The 19,988-nt window shown below is 37.3% G+C and overlaps 1 protein-coding gene across 1 annotated transcript in view; it reads right to left on the bottom strand.

Annotated features, from left to right (window-relative positions):
* Positions 1–11,708: 11,708 nt before the first annotated feature.
* Positions 11,709–19,988, bottom strand: part of LOC145771694 (uncharacterized) — a 31,774-nt gene continuing 23,494 nt past the window's right edge. The window contains exons 17-22 of the mRNA XM_082583429.1: positions 19,438–19,596; positions 18,584–18,686; positions 18,126–18,231; positions 15,892–15,999; positions 14,408–14,560; positions 11,709–13,340 (exon numbers count right to left, since the gene is read on the bottom strand). Coding sequence (XP_082439555.1) covers positions 13,242–13,340; positions 14,408–14,560; positions 15,892–15,999; positions 18,126–18,231; positions 18,584–18,686; positions 19,438–19,596 — 728 coding nt within the window. The 3' untranslated portion in view covers positions 11,709–13,241. The remainder of the gene's footprint in view (positions 13,341–14,407; positions 14,561–15,891; positions 16,000–18,125; positions 18,232–18,583; positions 18,687–19,437; positions 19,597–19,988) is intronic.

Below are 19,988 nucleotides of genomic sequence, written 5' to 3'. Positions count from 1 at the left end.
GTTTGATTCTTAGCATAGCCTTATTGTTGTGTCTTCAATATGGACGCTACAATTACATTACGGGACGCGCAGCCCGCTTTTCCGGTCACATTAGAAGGATCTTTTACTCACTTGATATTTTTTTACGTCTCCCTAAAAGCTTGCTTTCAACAGGAAGCCTTAAAGAATTAAACACCAACTTCGCTTTTCTTATATAAGCTAACTCTTAAAAAGTACAATATTTTGCAAACCAGTAGAAAACGTAACCCTAGCCTTTCTAGTGTGGCGGATAAGCCTAAAAGGAAATGTAGGTTTGCATCCCTATGATCTACAATCCCTAGTCTTGAAGCACAGAGCAAAACGCTTCAAGAGCACATGTTACTTTAATGCCTATACATAGCCGTAGGAGAGTAAAACATTTTGGGGGGGCGAACAAAATTTGCCCAAATTTTCCAAATTTTGCCCAAATTGTGTCTTTGCGTATATATTTTCAAAAACATAAAATTACTCACAACCTCTGAGATAGTGCAGTCTAAGAACTCCACAATCATCAACTTGGCGGTGTACAAAAACACAGGCAGCAAAACGTTCAACTTAGCAAAACAAGGTTGAATTAACTTTAAACTAAATAAACCATCAAATTGAAATAATTTTCTTGTGGCACAAAAATATGTATACATATTAGGCCTACCTGGATTCAACAACAATTTAAACTGAGAATTCAACAATAACTGGACAACAGTGGCTAAATATCCAAGTCGTCAGATCATTTCAAAATCTCTAGCTCAATTGCAATAAAAAGCCAGACCAAAAGTAGCTGAATCTTTTCATTATAAAGATAGTGTAGTTCAAAAAATCAAGAGTCAAGATTCGTAAATTTGCATTGAAAAAATCTCAAATGACAACCTATTTACTTATCAAACTAGTAACATTACTTAATCCATGCTACTTAAAACCTTACAACCTGAAAAGAATTCTTCAGTTTATCATACTATGCACATCAATTTTGCACCTTTGAACAAAACTAAGTTGCTATTAGTATGAATATTGATCTCATATTACAGTGAAGTTATAGCCAATGTTTTTTCATTAACATCATTACTGTACCAAGATATTCTAAGTTCATGATGAAGCAATTAGCAACTACTGAAATCGCAGGCACTGAACCAAAATAACTCATATAGGTAATAACTTCAAACTCAATCCTTGCCAGAAAATACAGACAACATCATCAATGCTGTCTAGTGTCTACATTGCCTGATATCAACTGCATGAATTGGATGCCAAAGCAACATAACATTAACAATTGCCTATATATTATTTTGAATCATTGATTACTATAACATGTAGGCTACTGTGTCATATATGGTAAATAGCTGAGCATATCAACCCTAGGACTGGCAAAGACAAACAGCAGTTAATACAAAAAATAATTTTTATGTATGCCGTATAGAAAACATTTCAACTGTAGTGTAGCCCACAAGTTCAGTTCACAAAAACATGAAATCAAACACTGGAAAATTCACAGATACTAAAACGAAGCTTAACATTCTTTACAAATTGCAACATACCAAATATATATATATACAATAGTTTCCAAAATTGAAGATGGCACAGTTTACATTCATAGGAAAATCTTAATGTATTTCATGCAAAATATTAGGCTACACTATAACAAATATACAAAGTTTTTAAACTGGTAAGATGTTGAAAACTCATAGTAGCCTAAGATTGATTTTGCAGGTATATACTGAATCGAAGCTTAACATTCTGCCCAAATTGCAATACACCAAATACAAAAGTTCCAAAACTGATGACACTACATTTAACATTTAAAATTTAAAGAAAAAATGTTAATGTATTTCATACAAAATGCAACACTATAAACAAATTTCTAAACTAAAAAGATTTTGAAAACTCATGGTAAGATTGATTTTCCCAATAACTGGACATTTTTGCCCAAATATTTTTACAAATAAATACAATACTAGAACCTAGAGAAAGAAGCAAAAAACCTCATAAGATTACCAGTAGGCTACCCAGCAAGGTTTCAAAATTCCACCAATGAAGAAATGTAGTGTATATCCTAGTGAACATCAGTAATAAGCTTACCGGTACCTCTGCTTGCTAATTGCATTTTCTTACATTTACATTTTGCAGATATGTACTGAATCAAAGCTTAACATGCTGCCCAAATTGCAATATATTATACCAAATACAAAAGTTCCAAATTTAATGACACTACATTTAACATTTAAAGAAAAATGTTAATGTATTTCATACAAAATGCAACATTATAAACAAATTTCTAAACTAGAAAGATGTTGAAAACTCATGGTAAGATTGATTTTCCCAATAACTGGACATTTTTGCCCAAATATAATTTTAGAAATAACTACATTAGTAAGACATAAAGTAAAAAGCAAAAACCATTTAAGGTTATTAGTAGGCTACCTAGCAAGCTTACAAATCTCACCTGTGAAGAAATACAGCCTACGTACATGTTGGTGAATATCAGTAGCCTACTAATAAGCTTAACTTTGCTTGCCAATTATGTTCCTTTACACTTTACTTTTTGCAGGTGTTGAATTGAAACTTATCATTCTGCCCAAATTGCAATACGTATCACATGCAACAATTTTCAAAATAGATGAAAATGCATTTTACATGATTGATTGGAAAATATTAATGTATATATCTCATAAATTATAACAATTACGTAAACTTTCTAAACTGGAAAAATGTCAAAACATCACGATAAGATTGATTTGCCCAAATAAGTGCAGATTTTTGCCCAAATTCGCGGCGTTTTTTTTTCAGCGGGGGAGCGACCGCCCCCCCTGCCCCCCATCTCCTACGGCTATGTGCCTATACGATCATTTGAGAAGTATAGATCATTAACATAATACGCATAAATTTGGATAGAACTTGAATTGTGCGACCTGGGCTTCAAACTTGCGTAGTGCGGCTTGGCTATCAAGTTATAAGCGCAAATGCGCTTTTAAGCCTTTTTGATGAATGTAAAAATACTGTAGGTTCGTGTTAATTCTTCTTTGATGATGCGCAATTGCGTATGCTGTGAGAAAATCTGAAATTATTTGCAACTGATGTTGTAGGGTCACAAGCATAAGTGAAAATGAAGTGAGGGGTAATTAGTTTCAGACGAACGAAAACCGTCGGAAATAAAATTAAACAATCACGTGACACTTAAAGCGCCAATCAAAATTCTTTCTGAGCGGTCATGAACTCGCACCTGCTGAGAACATGATTCCACTACGAGTAATGTTAATCTTTTACCCAACTTAAGAATACCACGTCAATTTACACTGAATCAACTTTTGCAGACGCAAAATCAATGTAAACGAGACTGATTTTTGTTGGCTGGCTTACTTAAGCGTGCTTTGAAACTGAATGATTGCAAAAATGAGTTTTCTTCACAGTTCCAAACAGCAAAATCCGTCATTTTTACATTGATTTGTTGAATGTTTGGGGCGAATTTTCCATAAGATGAATTGTGTCTTTGTGTAAAAACTTAATGCGCTTTAGCGTTTTAAGACCGTAAAAAGAACGCTGGACCTCACTAATTTTGGCAGTTTGAAAAGCTAATTCATTCCACTTAATGCTTAGTGTTACAAAATGAGTAATAATTGATTATCTTGGGGTTGAGCTGCGCAAGCAGAACTAATCACCCCGCAAGCACCTGGTTTCAACGCACGAAGAATCTTCAATGGAGCACACTGCCATAAATTAGCAAATCACCTGTGTTTTTGGAAAAACATTTTGCCGAAAATAATTAATCAACCGTTTTAATCAACGAAGCATGAGACGACTTCGATAAAACGAAAGTACAGTCCGTGTATAAATGCATGGAACTGGCAGCTAATGCAGCATTTTGTCAACAACAAAATATATGATTTTTAATAAAATTTGATATCAGTCTTATTACAAGTGTTATGACGAAAAAGTACACATTGAATAAAAGTTTTTCTTAGAAAAAGAAATTGAAACAAATGAAAAATCAGTTATTCTGTTGTGGAAGTTCGAGCTAATTTTGCAAACCGGATAAATGGCTTTTTAAAACTTATATCCAGGCTTATGCCTGTGGCTGAAGATTTTTAGGAAGAGTGGGTGGTAAGACAAGGAAGCCAATCAATGAAGTGTCTTGCCTGACTCAAACGCCAGGTTGAGTGACGATAACGCTTGCAAGATGCTCGGAGAACAGTTTTTGACAATAGGCGAGAGCAGGAGAACTGACTAACAATATGTAATTCAATTTCGTGAAATGTCATACAACATACTTAGATGTTCGAAATTAAATCTTTAATTTTAAATTTTTGAAACTATTTATTTCGTTTTAAAACAAATCCAATTTCTCCTCAATACCTATCTGGAACGGAAATATAGCACAAAAAACTCTCAGAACGCAGAAAGCGCCATGATTTTCTTAATGCGCATCCTCGATTCGAAAGTTTACCGATTTTATTTAATCAAGCATACCGGAGTCTAAACAAAATTTAAACGGAAAACTTTTCTTATCTTAGTTTCGATTTCTTGCATTTCGAATTCAGTTTGTTTGTGCAAACCACGTGTCGTTTCCTTTGGAACAGCCTTTTTTACGGAAAATCGGGTTGAAATATCTGAATATCACAGTTTTCATATCACAGTTTTCACTCAAACAATTCCTTGTAAGTAAGCAATGCACAATTAGGCTATTTGTCATCCAAAGCTATGCCTATCCGTACCCTTCAATTTCATCACAGCAACAAAGTGCATGATCGAAAAATAAAAGTTTTCAAACTCCTATGATTCTATTGTTTAAATCTTTTCTCGATAATTGCGGATGTGAGTGGAGTTTGAATGACAGTATTAATCAAATTTGCTTTAGAACATGCAATGCATTGTTCACATGATATTAAACTGGTCATTTCTTTGATCTCTTGAGTTTCTTAAAAATGTTGATTGAGGTTTCATGACGCATCTTTTAGTTCAATCTAGGTTGTGAAATCTATTCTTTTGGCATTGATTCAACGACTAAAGATTGTAAAACCACCAATTTTGTCAACTAGGAAGCAGTGATAGCGAGAAATCAAATATTAGAATAACCGCATTTACATTGGTTTTGTCTCCCAAATCAAACATCGAATGAAAGCTAAAAGATAAATTTTTGGTGATGAACTGTTCACCTCTGTTCAATCGACAATCAGTCTTACGAACGTGCGGATAATGCCAAAGAACGGCAAACAGCTTAAACGTTCCGTAGTGCCGGATGATCAACAAGGAATATGTTTGAACCAGCAGGTGCGCAGCCTGTCAGTCACTGGGCTCGTTACCTATTTTTATTCCTCATTTTTTTCGACTTGTTTGCTAAGCAAATATGATGCGCCGTTTCTACAGCGCATTCACGATCCAAAGCGTTTAATAAAAGTCCAGATAACAAATCTTTTTGTTTGCAAAGGTTTAGTACAGCAAAGCCCTCGCCACGTGACAAACTTGTAAAGGGGTCACAGCTCTAATTTTTTGACTGATTGCAGCTTTTAGTGTTAAAATGAATCGTTTTTCAAAGTCGATCAATAAAGTGAAACCAATGGAGGCTACAATACTGCAATAACTAACATTTTGCAAGTAAATTATCATACTCCATTGCACAAGTTTAACGATTTTAAGGCATTGTCAGGAAAAATCTTCTTATCAGAGATTCAGAGTCTATCCGTCACACAAACATAAGGTTAGCCTATGCCGCTGAATGAAGCTCTAGCAACAAAAGTGTAACTTTGAGCAAGCTATATAAGCATGTACTGAAAATAGTTTTAGGTTATCTGGTTGAAAGAAATATTTCAAGCATTAGGCTACAACGCCGACTTTATTTAAAGTTATAAAAAAAAGCTTAATTGAAACCGGCGGCACCTTATTACCTGTTATTTTTCTTTTTTGGGTAGATTGTAGCAAAGGTTATAAAAATAATTGCGACGCATCTTTGTTTACAAAAGGGAGGAATTAGCTTTCGCAATGAACCTAAAAGCTCGTTCATAAAGTGTCGCCGTATTCATACATCGCTTTGTGAAAGCTATTTCGGGTTAAATAGGCCGGCAAATTCTACTAATGCTGTTCATATTGAGTAGGAGATAGAGCTTTTTTCTACGTGCCTCAGTTAGAAGAAATTGCTTATTGATCAAGATCCAGTTTGATAAATTGACCGATTGTATCGATAACACGAACAAAAAGCTTCGAAACATTCAAGCAAGATTTCAAGAAATCGATCGGGGGCTAATATTCTGGAAAAAGCTGAGTACTGCCATGATCCATATTTTTGCGTGAATGAGTAAATAAAAGAGGTGGGCTACCATTCTTCCGCTGCTTTATCGTTTTAGTTTGTTTTTCCTTCATTATTATTTAAATGCTATGATTTATGACTTGTAGTCAGTACCATAATAGACTTTTAAGTCTTGGCTGAATAGGCCACTCACCACTATAAAATGGAAAATAATTTTCCAAGTGTGTTGTCATAAAACTTGATCAAAGGAAACAAATGTGTGATTTAACGATTTACTACATTTCTTTGGCTTTCATTATAGCCTACTGTAGCTGTTGCTGCAAATATCAACAAGCTTAAAAATTCCAAAAAAACTTGGCTCAGCATATTCAAACAGAACTAACTTATCTCGACAACACAGAACGTCTTTCACAACAAATTAATTTTGTAGATTCCACGGTCAAGTCGTAAGAGCACTTAAAAGTATGTCGATTCTACACCGCATTAAGCAGTAGTATAGCCTACCATAGCACGACGTTGCAGTAGCTTGCAGAAACTTAAACAACCAAAATAAAATAAAATTATCGCTTTTTTGGCGTTTTACAAGGTGTCCTAAAACTAGTCAACAATTGGATTAGAAAATGCCCAGTCAGAATGTCGACGAAACTTTAATTTTTGATAATTGGAATAAAGACACGGGGAAAGTCCACCTAGATTCATCACAAGAGTTCAAGATATCTTTGAACAGTTCAGCTATTTGTCTGATAGTATTACTTTGATCTAGCCTACCGCCGTAAACGGATCAAAAGTAGTGAGAAGTGGATCAATATATTTGATATATTTTGCATTGGTTTACCCACGTAAAAGCAGTGTAGGATATTTTTGCATCGACACGCGCCCGGCTCAAGATCACGCGGCGCTGGTTCGACTCTCGGGGTGTGCGCTTGAACAACGCATTACAGGACTGCTCTCCATTCAGCGGCACCTAGTGAATGGAATAACTCGCCGGCAACAACACTTCAACAATCGGAAACTTCACTCTGTCAATCTTGGTAACCGGCCCTGCGTCAAGAGCCTCTACAAGTATGCGAAACTACCAGGAATAACCTATCAATGCTTTGTCAGTCCGAAGATAAAGATTCAAAAACCAAACCAACCCAAACCGAATTCATCCTCAATACCACGAAGTGGCATCGATATATTAATTCTTCTCTAGCGCTATCTGACGGTAATGTATATTTTAGGCCTTGTTGAAGACAATTTTTTAATGTATTTCCCAAACAGCAAAATCCATCATTTTTACAATGCAAATGTAATGTAAAAAGGACAGATTTTACTGTGGGTAGCAATATGACTATAAGGTTTGCTGGAAAATGAATCGTTTCAGTAGTTACCCATTTTACAATTTTTCAAGACGAATTGAAAACATTTATAAATAAGTTTGTTACCAGGGTTAAACCAAAAACTTTAAAAACGGTACCGATTGTATTATTTCTTGCGTCAAAAGCCTCTAGAAGTATGCAAAACTACCAGGAATAGCCATCAAAACTTTATCAATCCGAGGACAAAGATTCAAAAACCAAACCAAACCTGTCGTTATTTCAGTTTCTTGATTACATTTAAACTCTATTTTTCTAATTTCAAAATTAGCGAGCGATAATTTTTGTTTGAAAGTTGAATTTTATTTAACATGTTAAGATGATTTACAGCGACATTGTCCTGTATTTTGCAATGCTAGACAGGTAGACAATGCCTGATCTAGCCCCCTGAAGACGTTATCCGTGTCTGATTGATGAAACATCGGAATAAAAGCAGATTATCACCTTATAGATCTTGTCATAGTTCAGCTTAGTTTACACCAGTAGAACGTATCATGTTATTTAACTAAATGCCTGGTGAACAACTTCATTCAATTCTTCGATATGTCAATTACGTTACCAAGAGCATTTTGGGACATGGCACGGGAAAGCTGGCAAGATGAACGAGCTTAGCATTTCGTTTAGGAAGCATGAGACGACGAATTTTCACATTCAATCTCGGTCACCGGGCCCAAGTCGGTAGGCTAGTTAGAAGCCTTCAAAATTGTCTGCACTGAATTTGTGAAGAAAGAATAGGCTATACAGTATACATCTTCAAATCAAACAGAACCGCGCAAAACTAATACTTGAAAAAAATACAGGTCGCCATGGATCAGGGGCGGATCCAGAGGGGGGCGATTGGGGCGATCGCCCCCCCTAAAACCCAAGAAAGTAGCTTTATTGTTCATTTATATGTATACGATTTGGAAAACAACATGTCGAAAGCAATGCTGAATAAGTCTTTCGCCATGTTCAAAGATTAGGTTAGGCTAGGGTAGGCTATAATAATAACATAGTATAAGGCTATTATTTCATCGCAGAGTCTAATTACCGAACAAAATTACTAAAATTTAAAAAGTTACTAAACTTTTTGCCGGCACTGTAGAGCATAGCCAGAAATCCCTTAGCCTAGATAAGCTGGTTGACGGAGCAGATTTTTGCAACTTTGACGGTCAGACATGGAACTAAAACCAATGGTTTTAGTTCCACGTCTGACCGTCAAAGTTGCAAAAACCTGCTCCGTCAACCAACCTAGCCTATCTGGAATTCTACCTTGAAATTGCATCTAGAAAGAGCAAAGCTCAATTTTTTTTCAATGAGACTTTAGCATCTTGACACCTAACATCATTGCTACCACGAAATTGCTCAAGTACCGACCCGATAGCATTGACAAAAGTCATTTGGTGGAATCTGCTCTATGTTCAGAGATCCAACTATGGAAGGAGAAGTGGGAAAATAAAACTGTTCTGGCGACTGCTGCAGTCTTACCGATGACTGCAGAAGAACCTTTACAACCGTGTGATAAAAATGTGTACACAATCGTACACTCTCTTCTAAAAATACTATTAACCTTGCCAGTCAGCGTAGCATCAGCCGAAAGAAGCTGTTCATTTCTTCGGTCGTTGAAAACCTGGCTGAGGAATAACATCGGCGAGGAAAGACTGAATGGATTAGCCTTACTATACCAGCATCGGGACATTTTAATTGACACAGACTCCGTGATAAATCGATTTGCCAACAGTAGAAACCGCAAACTTGACTTTGTGTTGTAGTCAAAGGTACGACACCTGTTAGTAGGCTATTACCCGTACCGGCAAAGTAGCTTTTATTTTCATTTTATTTGTGAAGTCCACAGAAATAGTTGTTTCTGTTATTGTTAGTCTCTTTTTTTGTCTGGTGCAGCAACCGTGCATGACACGTTTTAAGGAGGACTAGGCCTATATCTTTTGGTCGTCATTAAATTATGTTTAGCTGCGATTCTATTGTACAAATTGTAGTGTTTCGCTGGTCCAAAATAAAAATTTACAATCGATACCTAGCCTATAGTGGCGATTCTACGGGGGGTGGAGCATAACCCAGTGTTTTGACCTGGCCCCCACTTTTGTTGCTCATTATATGTTGAATGTATGCATAACCTTTCCTCATTGCTCTTTGTAACAATTCAAAACTTGTCAGAGGAATAAAACCTCGAAGTTATATAGTAAGTCTATAACCTCAATGTTTGCATCAATATAGGGAAGACAGAATTAGGCTACCTGTTATTATCTTTCCGAGGTCAATTTTTAAATTGCCGTGAAACAATCAAGAGTGAAACCTTCAGTCTCAACTATAAATGCGGCTAGGTTGCTCAGGCTTCAACTTGACATGGCAAGGGCATATCAGCTCTTCATCCCTCCCTTTGTTAAACAACAGCATTGTTGAAGGTTTTTTAAGTTATAGAATTTCAATTTCTCATAATTTGTGTTCGAAATGCTCTCGAAACTCACCAAATTCAACCTAAATTTTCTAGGGGAGACCCCCGTCGTTGTTTGTGCCGGGCTGATCACTTGCCTAAATATCAATGACATCGCCCCCCCCTAACGTTAATACCTGGATCCGCCCCTGCCATGGATGTATGTGACCAACTGACCACACTAGGTTACTACCTCACAAATGTGCATTATTCTAAGTTCTAACGTCACATCAAGTCAAAAAAAAAACATCATATGGCGTTATAAGAAGCATGAGTAACAAGACATAAAACCTCAACGTTTAGGCTAATAGCTGGATGGTAAGCTATGCTTTGAAAACTGTTGGCAACGTTCAGAGGTGGGCACCCGCTACTTTTAAAGTAGCGCGCTACCCGCTACCGCTACTTGGGCCAAAGTAGCGCGCGCTACCGGTACCCGCTACCAATTTACAAAAGTAGCGCGCTACCCACTACCGCTACTCGGGCCAAAGTAGCGCGCGCTACCGCTACTTTTGTCTAAAATGACACTAGGAAACACTCTAGTGACGTACTACGTCCCTAGTGACGCAAAAATGACCTTGAAAACGAATGTTATCATTCGTTTACGCTGTCATTTTAACGTCGTTATAGAAAACACATTCTAAGGGAAATTTATTGTTACGCATTTTTCAAAAACACGAGCATTTCAAAATGAGATTCACTAAGCCCTGCTCGCTTTCGCTTAAGCACATCTTTTCCAACAGAGAAAAGTCTCTCCACCGCAGCACTGGAAGGAATGGGGGTGTTGTATTTAATGAGCAGGTATGTTTTAACTCGGTATTCGAAAAGCTCAAGGACTTGCTCTTGTCCGAAGACCGACGTTTCACGGGATGGCGCAAACACCCCAAAAAATTCATCCTCGGAGTCATGACCAGTGTTGGCGTCACTCTTCTCGGTATCAACCTGGCTTGATGTCTCTCGCAACAGTCGAATTACATCTGTCTTGACTTTTTCTCGCAGTGCGTCAGCATCATCCGTGGAAACGCAGTGCAGAAATTGTAGCCACGACGTCTTGAAGGAAGGATGAAGACATGATCAATGCCATAACGCATTTCATGTTGTTGAAGCACTTGTTGAATCGTTTCTTCACCCCTTCAAGGACTTTCACTTTCAACTCCTCACAGGTCACAAGATCACTGATCTCGGTCAACTTCTTCTCACAAATTGTGATGGTTGGAAGCAAGACTCCGTAATATGCCTTGGACTTGCCCTGGAGAATGTCTAAAGCCTGGCAGATAGGCTTCCTCACACGGAGATATTCGCCGAAGAAGTTGATGTCAGCTAGAAAAGACCGAAACTTTGCAACCAAGCCGATTATATAGCTGCTTGACCACGCCAGTATTGCAAAAAAAACAAGCATTTTTTCAATTTAAATTAAAAATTAAATTAAAAAGTAGCGGGTAGCGGGAGTGCAACTGAAAAAAAGTAGCGCCTCTCCCGCTACTTTGGAATAAAAATAGCGCCGCTACTGCAGCCGCTACTCCAACTAAAAAGTAGCGCCGCTACAAAAGTAGCGCGCTACTGCCCACCTCTGGCAACGTTTTTTACCGCAACGATAGCCAAGTTTCAACCAAACTACACCTAGTTCCATGTAATGCAGCGTTCACTTGGCAGGTAGTGCAGTGAGTATCATCACGCTTTTGCATAAAATTTATTTTGAAGTATTACAGTACAATGTTCAAGGCACACTACTTTCACCTGCATATTAAAAAGTCAGAATTGGTATGGTTAATAAAAACAAGCACGACAAAAGCATCAATCATCACAATATATCCAATATAATAGATATGCTTTGGAAAGATTTTTTGAAAAGATTAGACAATTTCACTAAGACCAGGTTGCGAAGTCTGTCGTTTTTACGTCTACTCAACGTATGCGGACGTTAAATCAATGTAAAACGAACGGTTTTTAATTAATATTAAGGGTCTAACTTCAAAGTGACATTTAGGGATAAATGTACCAACAGCGGATCTTTTAAGCAGCCGATTAAGCTGACCGTATGATTACTTAATTCAGGATCAGTCTCTGCCAAGTTGAGCTGTGGATCAGTAATCGGCGATTCTCATCAGCAGAAAAAGAAAAAAATGCATAAGGAAAAAAACATCCACAAATTAAACTTCTCAATCGGTCGATTTACTTAATCCGTGAATGATCAACTGTTAGTGCGTTCAACCCTAAGTGTCTTCCCGGTACAAAAGTGCAAAGCCGTATTCTTGGCAGGTGTCGAACCCATAGCCTGTGAAGTGTTGATCAGACCTTTGGGCTTGACCACAACCAATCAAAGTCTACTTGATTGCAGCAAACTTGCAGACACAATTCCAGAACTTTCTTTATGTTCGTTCCCACAACTTTTCATCGCCATAGTTAGCCAAAGCAAGGATTACAATTGCAAGAATTGTGCATAAATGTAGAAGCAAAGAAGTCAGCAGTGTGGCTGTGCGCAACAAAACATAAAGAGACAGAATACCAGTGTCAAAATATCTCATGAACGTGCATAGCAAATATAACATTTAAAAAAGAACATACCAATAGTAATAATTCTTGTTTTTATATAGCGCTGTGTCCATCGCAGAATGCGTTGCTTCTCAGCGCTTTACAAAGCAGAAAGTATATGAGAACTTTATTCGAAGAAACTGAACGCTGAATTTTGAAACAATTGCACCTTCGGCAGAATCGTTAAACAAAGTCAGTCCTAACCGTTAGCTATGATTAAAACTCGATGCAAGAAAAGTTTTAAAATGAAAAAGTTCAGATGAATCACGCCTGATTGGACTTTACCGGCTTTTTACCGGCTTTGAACAGAAAATGTGCAAAATTATACTTGAATTCACAATCAGTAACGTATTTTCTTAAATGATATATCTCAAACAGAAAACGTGCAAAATTATAACTTGAATTTACAATCAGTAACGTATTTTCTTAAAAGATATACTGTATCTCAAACGGAATATTGCTTTTTTCATGCAGTGCGTATATGAATGATGAAAATAAGCAATTGATGTTCTGAATTTAGAGACGCGTAATGTTGTACCGAATATACAACTACGTTGTGTCGATACTAATTCTGTTTGAAAACGCCACGAAACACCGCGTGCTCTACCAAGATTCCAGAGCCGGTATCTTTAGCACGGCTCCGAATCTTTGCAAGATGATTCCATGCAGCGCATCAGGCCATAGAAAAAGAGAAAGTAGTGGTTTTGGACATGTTGAACATCTTCTGGGCGGTTTGGTCTTTGTATTGCATCGCCGTCTTCTCTTTGTGACGCTGTCAACAGCACGAAAGTTATAGACTATCCACAAAAAACTCAGAAAAGCTAAAAAATCAGCGTAACAAGCAACACAGTCGCTGGCGAGTAAGAAGGTTAATAGAATGACAGATAATCACCACCCAGCCAGAAAGTCACGTCAGGAAACGTTCCATCAACGCAAAAAAAGAAGTTAATTACCAAACAACAGTTGATTTTTTTTGTGTTGTTGCGATAAAAGTCAATCCATCTTTTTGTCATATCCAAGCTAAGATAGTTGAAGATTTGGATTTAGTGGACGGACGGGAAGGCAAGGAAGCCAACATTTGTGTCCACCTTCAGACATCCAAATTATAAGAAGGCGTGAAAACCATTCGAAACAATAGGGTTATGCTTCTTTGTAAAAATTTTAATTGCAGCACAAGTTTTTCTTGAAGTGTTACAAATTCCACTGAAACTCATGTGAAAGTGTAAAACTAAGATATTTTGAAGTTTCATAGATCTTCAACTACGAGCTTTCGTGTTTTAAAATACTAAAACCAAGTTTTCTATAGGTTGGACATTGGTACAGCTACGGGAATTATTTCATACAGCAACAAAAGACAAATTAGACTGCAATATAGTATTGCAAGGTACAGTTTGAAGTTAAACTGCAGTTATGTCAGAATAATAATAATCATGCTTTTATTTGCACCCATTGCGATAACATACAGTACACTGCGATCACAGATGCGATACAACAGACGACAGGAAGCAGCGAAGTGACATATAGTCTTCGAGTCTCCCCTTATTTTGGCTTGCCATTAAGTGTCTTTGCATAGACACAGCCGCGTGCTCTGGAGCGGTGTTGAACCCACGTCCTTTCGAATGTCGAGCAGACGTTCACACCACTCGGTTACACAGCCGACAAGAGAGACTGTTAAACATATTTTTTAGAATCGTAGTAATGTGTTTTTGCACATTTGCAACAACATGATTTCATGATGTTCATGATATTCATGATTTTCATGATATTCATGATTTTTATGATATGAGATTTCATGATAACTCTGAAGCAGATCTGGTGTATATCGCCCACACAACAAACCTTGCTCTTTCTTTTCCTCATAAGAGATCCTTTGGGGATGGAAGGAAGTTTGGAAAGCATGGTCTCAAATGACGATGAGGAAGAAAGTTTGGGAGTAGATTTGGATGCAGCGCGATCCAAGTAGGCTCTTGGAGGAAGAACTGGAGGATTTTGCTGGAAAGGAACGCACAGTTTGTTAATAAAAAATAATTCGGTTATCACCCCGAGAACTCAGTTGAATAATTTTGCAAAAACGGAAAAGCAAGATCAAGTGACGCCGGTTCAACCCTCGGAGCAGGCTTGCCAGATTGGCCCTTTTTAGAGGTAGTTGGCCCCCCAAAAAATGGTTTGGCCCCTTGGCCCTTTGTTTTCAATATTTGGCTCTTTTTGGAAGCAGTTGGCACATACTATCAAAGTAGCTATTTAAATAAATGTCTTTCGGAAATTGATACTGAAAAGTGTTATTACGATTTTTTAGACAAGGTTTATGCCAATGCCAAAGATTCGAGTGGAAACACTGTAGGAGATGAAGATTTGGAATTGTTCTTGTAGATTGTGTTGTTGTAATGTTGTAACGTTACCGAAGTTGTTAAGGTTATTATGTTTTATTAGCAACGTTATTAACATTATTGAACAATTTGGCTCTTTTTTACCCAGTTTGGCCCTTTTTTCGACATTGTTTGGCTCTTTTTCTCAAAAGCTGTCTGGCAACCCTGCCTCGGAGTGTGCAATCAAAGAACGTATTTCAAGGATGGCTTTCCGTTAGAAAGCACCTTGTAAATGGAATAATTTGCAGTGTCATTTCAACATTTTAAAAAGCGGAAAACTCCACTCTAAATTACGGTGACCGGGCCGCAAAATTTTTTTTCCCACGTACTTTCTGTTTCATTTACATATTTTGGTAAAAGTTTGTATTAAAACCGTGTGAATGCAACATTTTCTCGTTGGCACGGTTGGTTCAGTGGTTTCATCCTCTGCCTAGTGTTCGTGAGAACGAGGGTTCGACGCCCGTCGAAGTCAAACTTTTTTTTTCTTTAAATTAATTTTTGCGGTGTACAAGAGCTTTTCAAAAAAATTAGAGTTATGGAAAGCTTATATTTTATTATCATTGCAGAATTTCATTGGTAAATACTTATTTCGCAACCTGAACCAACCAATCTCTCAAAACACTTTCGGAAAATCTTACTTTTAGAGTGACTAGAATCAATGAGACAGAAAGCTCGTGGGAAAAAAAATTCGCGACCTGGCCTGCGTCAGTGGTTTGAAGCCTCTGCTTCTCCAAGCATGTAAAACTACCAAAATAACCTTACAAGGGCTTCTTAGTCCGAAAATAAAGATTCATTCCACCAACCAACCTTTCAGTTAAACGAAATGCTGAAGAAGTTTTTACTACAACGAAAGCTTTATCTCAATTAAAACCTTAAGTTGCAGACATCGAACAAATAAGTCAGATATCAGTTTTTTCGAAAAACAAACGCAAATATATGACACAAGAAAAACCTTACCATGTTACAGACTTCATCGTCGTCGTATACTTCTTCTTGTATCAAATCAGGTTCGCGATACGTGGCATCCTGTGATTGGTCGCTTGAACACGTAGATACTGCGTCAGCCTTGACGTTAAAAATACATCAATCAATGTTAAAAGTTCAAACGATTAAAATCAAACAAAGTTGAAGAATTGCGAGTAGAAGGTAGCACATAGCTGCACATAGCTCAAAGCTGCAGGTTTTCGTCTGACTCTCTTCAGGAGCTATCGTCAGAATAATATAAACCTAAATGTGGTGAAGTATTTGTACTAGAAGAAAAACGAAATGTAAATTTGGCTAATCAGTAGAATTCAAATCAACGAAGGAGCTTGAAGCCATAAACGAATTCCTTTTGGTGGTATAAGACTGGATCGAGAGTTTTTATAAACATTGCTTCCAGCGCTGCAAGATGGAACAAAATTGAAAAACAAAGATTCAGATTGAAGACAAGTACAGGAAGGGAACCACCCCAGGCAGCAAAATCTGTCATTTCTACATTAATTCAACGTCAGCAGACGTTAAATCAATGTAAAATGACGGATTCTGCTGTCAAAGTCAGTGCATCTTTATCTTGCAAATAAATTAATCGGAAATCAGTGTCTGATTTGGTGACGCATCAGAGGACAATATTCTATCTTGTTAAAAAAAAGTCGGAAAAAATTATCAAATATTTATTGAGCAATAATTGGTCAAACATTGCTTTGGTTGGACTCATAAAAAACTCAGGTTTCAAGATCACGTCGGCTACATCGTGTGACTTATCTATGAAAGGCAGACTGCTGCTATGCAAGCTTTTCAGGTCTGCAGAAATATTTCATCCTCAATAAACTTGGTTTATTAAAAATCATAAAAAAGGGCATAGTGGTATTCAGCAACTCTAAAGAGAAATGTGAACACTATAATATAAACGACAACCTTTTAGAGTACATGCATAAAAGTGAGACAAAGTCCAATTTGAAATTCTTTTGTTGTATTTTTCCAGTTAGAAATTCCTTTGTTGCATATCTATATTTATATTTATATTATATTATAGCGTTCACATTTTTCTTAAATTTTTGATGCTTTTGTATCTGCTTTACGCGGATCCCCGATTGGCTTTACGTTGATACGGGTTTAAAGTAATCGCCCCCCTTTTTTTAAATAATTAAACTCTAAAGAGATCATGCATTTTTTGGGGTTTTGAGGATTCGCAAATAATTAAAAACAAAAGGTTAGAAAACATGTTTTTTACGCAAAGTTTGGTGCTCTTGGGAATGACAGGCTGTTCAAGGGCAAAGCTGAGTGACAAATCAGAAGCGTAGCAACAGAACGCTACAAAATAATGTAAGGCTGAAAATGAAAAAAAATTGCCAGAGCAGAAGCTTGCAGACAAAGAAGAAGAGGTCTAGATAGTAAAAAAAAAACGAAGCAATTTAGCGAAAACCTCGTTTTGGGCTTTTGGTTTTAAAATGTCTGCAAAACGGGGATTAGTTCAATCAACTCAGGAATTATGTATCAATAAAAGATTTTCAAAATATCAAATAAACTAGCAAGAAAGGTGGTTAATGGACGCACAGACTCCAAGAGCAGTGGTTGATAAATCACTGCAGAGTGAGTTTTGACGCGTGTGGTTTTTACGAAGGCAACAAACTTGAACAAACTAATCACTGCTTTAAAAGAAGCGAAATTTCAAAAGAAAGCAAGATGGAATATTTTTTAAGGTCTATAGACGTCGCTTTTGCAAGAAAAACACAAGTACTTCTGCAGAAGATACGTAAAAAGAGATTAGACTATCGGCTTTCACATGACAGAAACTACTTTTGCATTTTTTAGATTTTTTAGAAGGAATCGTTGAGGAAACCAGCGACTGCAGAAATGTGAAAAAATGCAAATTCTTTTAAAGTGCTATCTCGTTGGTCTACTCTGTGCTCATTACAAAACATCAAGTTAGCTTTCTAGTACGCAACCATAGATCTCGGTTGAGTCAATTGTATACCATACCAAAAAAAACCTACGTTTTGTTAAAATCAAGCTATTTTACTATCTATATAATACCCAACAAGTAACAAGTGAAAAGCACACCCGTTAAAAAACACAAAAACGGAGGTTTTATAAGATCATTCTGAAAACAAGCAGCTGTTAATATGAAGTGTAGCAAATGATAGCTAGTCCTTTTACTACCTAACGTAACGCATGCATGTAACTGATTGTAAATATATCGCGGCTTTTACTTGTGACAATTCCTTCCCGATGTCTGTCATTCGCTTCATGACGCATTCGTAAATTACGTCACTCTCAGGTTGAGCTTGTGCATTGCCGGCTGGCGGCTTCAAGTTTCTGAAAGGCAAAATATTCTTCACTATTACGTAACTGCACAACATTAACCTGCAAAAAAGCTTTGAACCGCACAATATATACAGCGAATAAAAAACACATTGTGGATTACGTGGTTTTTATATTAATTTTCGACTTAATATCAATCAGAATAACATTTTTTTTTTAAATTTAATAAACAACTAGCTAATTTTTAAGCACAAAAACAAATCAACGTGAACGGGTCAAACAAGTCATTTCGAACTGAAAGATATATGAACAATCCAGTCAGCAAATCAGTCCATTTTTAGGTTGATTCAACGTCGGAAGAAGGACTGAGTTGCTGGCTGAGAAAGTTCACGATCACGTGACTCACATTCCACGGTCCAATAGTTTCTTGTGAGCTTCAGTCACTTGCTTTGCGTTGTCCAGGTCGCCTTGCAAAGCCAACTTGGCGGCAAAATGACTCACGTAAGTTCCTGCATCGACATTCTCGTTATATGACAGCACGGAAATTAAAGACAAGTAATTTAATGCTGCAACCGCATCATATTACAAGAACTCACAAGTTAAAGTGAAAATAGCATGGCTTTTTTTCCATTGCCAAGTTGATTGGTTGGGTTTCGAATCTTTATCTTCGGACTGACAAAGCCTTGATTGGTTATTCCTGGTAGTTTCGCATACTTGTAGAGGCTTTTGACGTAGGGCCGGCTACCGAGATTGGCAGAGTGAAGTTTTTCGATTGTTGAAGTGTTATTGCCCAGGAATTATTCCAGAGTGAAGTGAAACTGAAGGGAGAGCAGTCTTGAAATGCGTTGCTCAAGCGCACACCCCAAGAACCGAACCAGCAACGCGTGGTGTTGAGTCGGGCGGGTAACCACTGAGCTAACGGAGCTTATTGGGGTTATCAACAAAACTATTGGGAAGGTGCAAAAAGATACAAAAAAAATCGAAAGTAAAAAGAGTACATGCATTTTGTCTGCTTAGAGATTATTATTATAAGAAAAAATTAGTGATAGAAACAGCATTTAGCAATAAAATGGCGGAATATTGTTGAAATAATGTTTCAAAAATTCCTTAAACTTTCTTAAATTATAAGTCATTCTCACGCTTAAACTTTCGTACAGCCTAGAAAGATTGCAATAAGACTATGAGTAGAGAAAAAGTATAAAAACGGAACCTTTGACTTAGTTCTCAAGCATAATAAAGGCCTTATTAGCTGTGACTCACCTATAACAGCTGGATTCAATGCGCTCTCCGCCACTTCTCTGCTCTCAGTCACTGCTCGCTTTTCGGTTAAGACCCTTAAATAAAGCGTTCCATCCAGCGACCGATACATGATCTTCAGTTGAAAATGGGCGTCACTGGGAGGAGGAACTGCGGCAAACTCTACAAACATGTGGCCAAGTTTGTGGCAGCTACTGCAGTTGCAAGTTAAGCATAAAAACATTCGGCTTCGACGCAAATGAAGACAACGATAAGCCACTTTATCATTGTGTTAATTCGATCAACTTGGTCTTCATGAAATCTTAAAACTTCAACCACTATTTCAGAAATAAACAGAAAGGAAGATGGTGAGTTCGATTCCAGGCTTATACCTGATGGTAGAATTAGTTTAAGTAGTTAAAAGGGCATGGAAGTCAATCTTCGTGTCAATCTAAGCATATCTTAAGTGCCTTTTCTATATGCCCATGGTAGGCGTCGACCGATCTTTTCGGGCGTCCAACCGATCTCCTTGTTACATAACCACGCCGGCGAGTGATCTTTGAGAGGAAAATTCA

Source organism: Aplidium turbinatum, chromosome 1 (assembly GCF_918807975.1).
Source record: "Aplidium turbinatum chromosome 1, kaAplTurb1.1, whole genome shotgun sequence".
NCBI lineage: Eukaryota > Metazoa > Chordata > Ascidiacea > Aplousobranchia > Polyclinidae > Aplidium > Aplidium turbinatum.
Note: the sequence above shows the minus strand (reverse complement) of the source record. Positions and strands in the feature narration are given on the sequence as shown.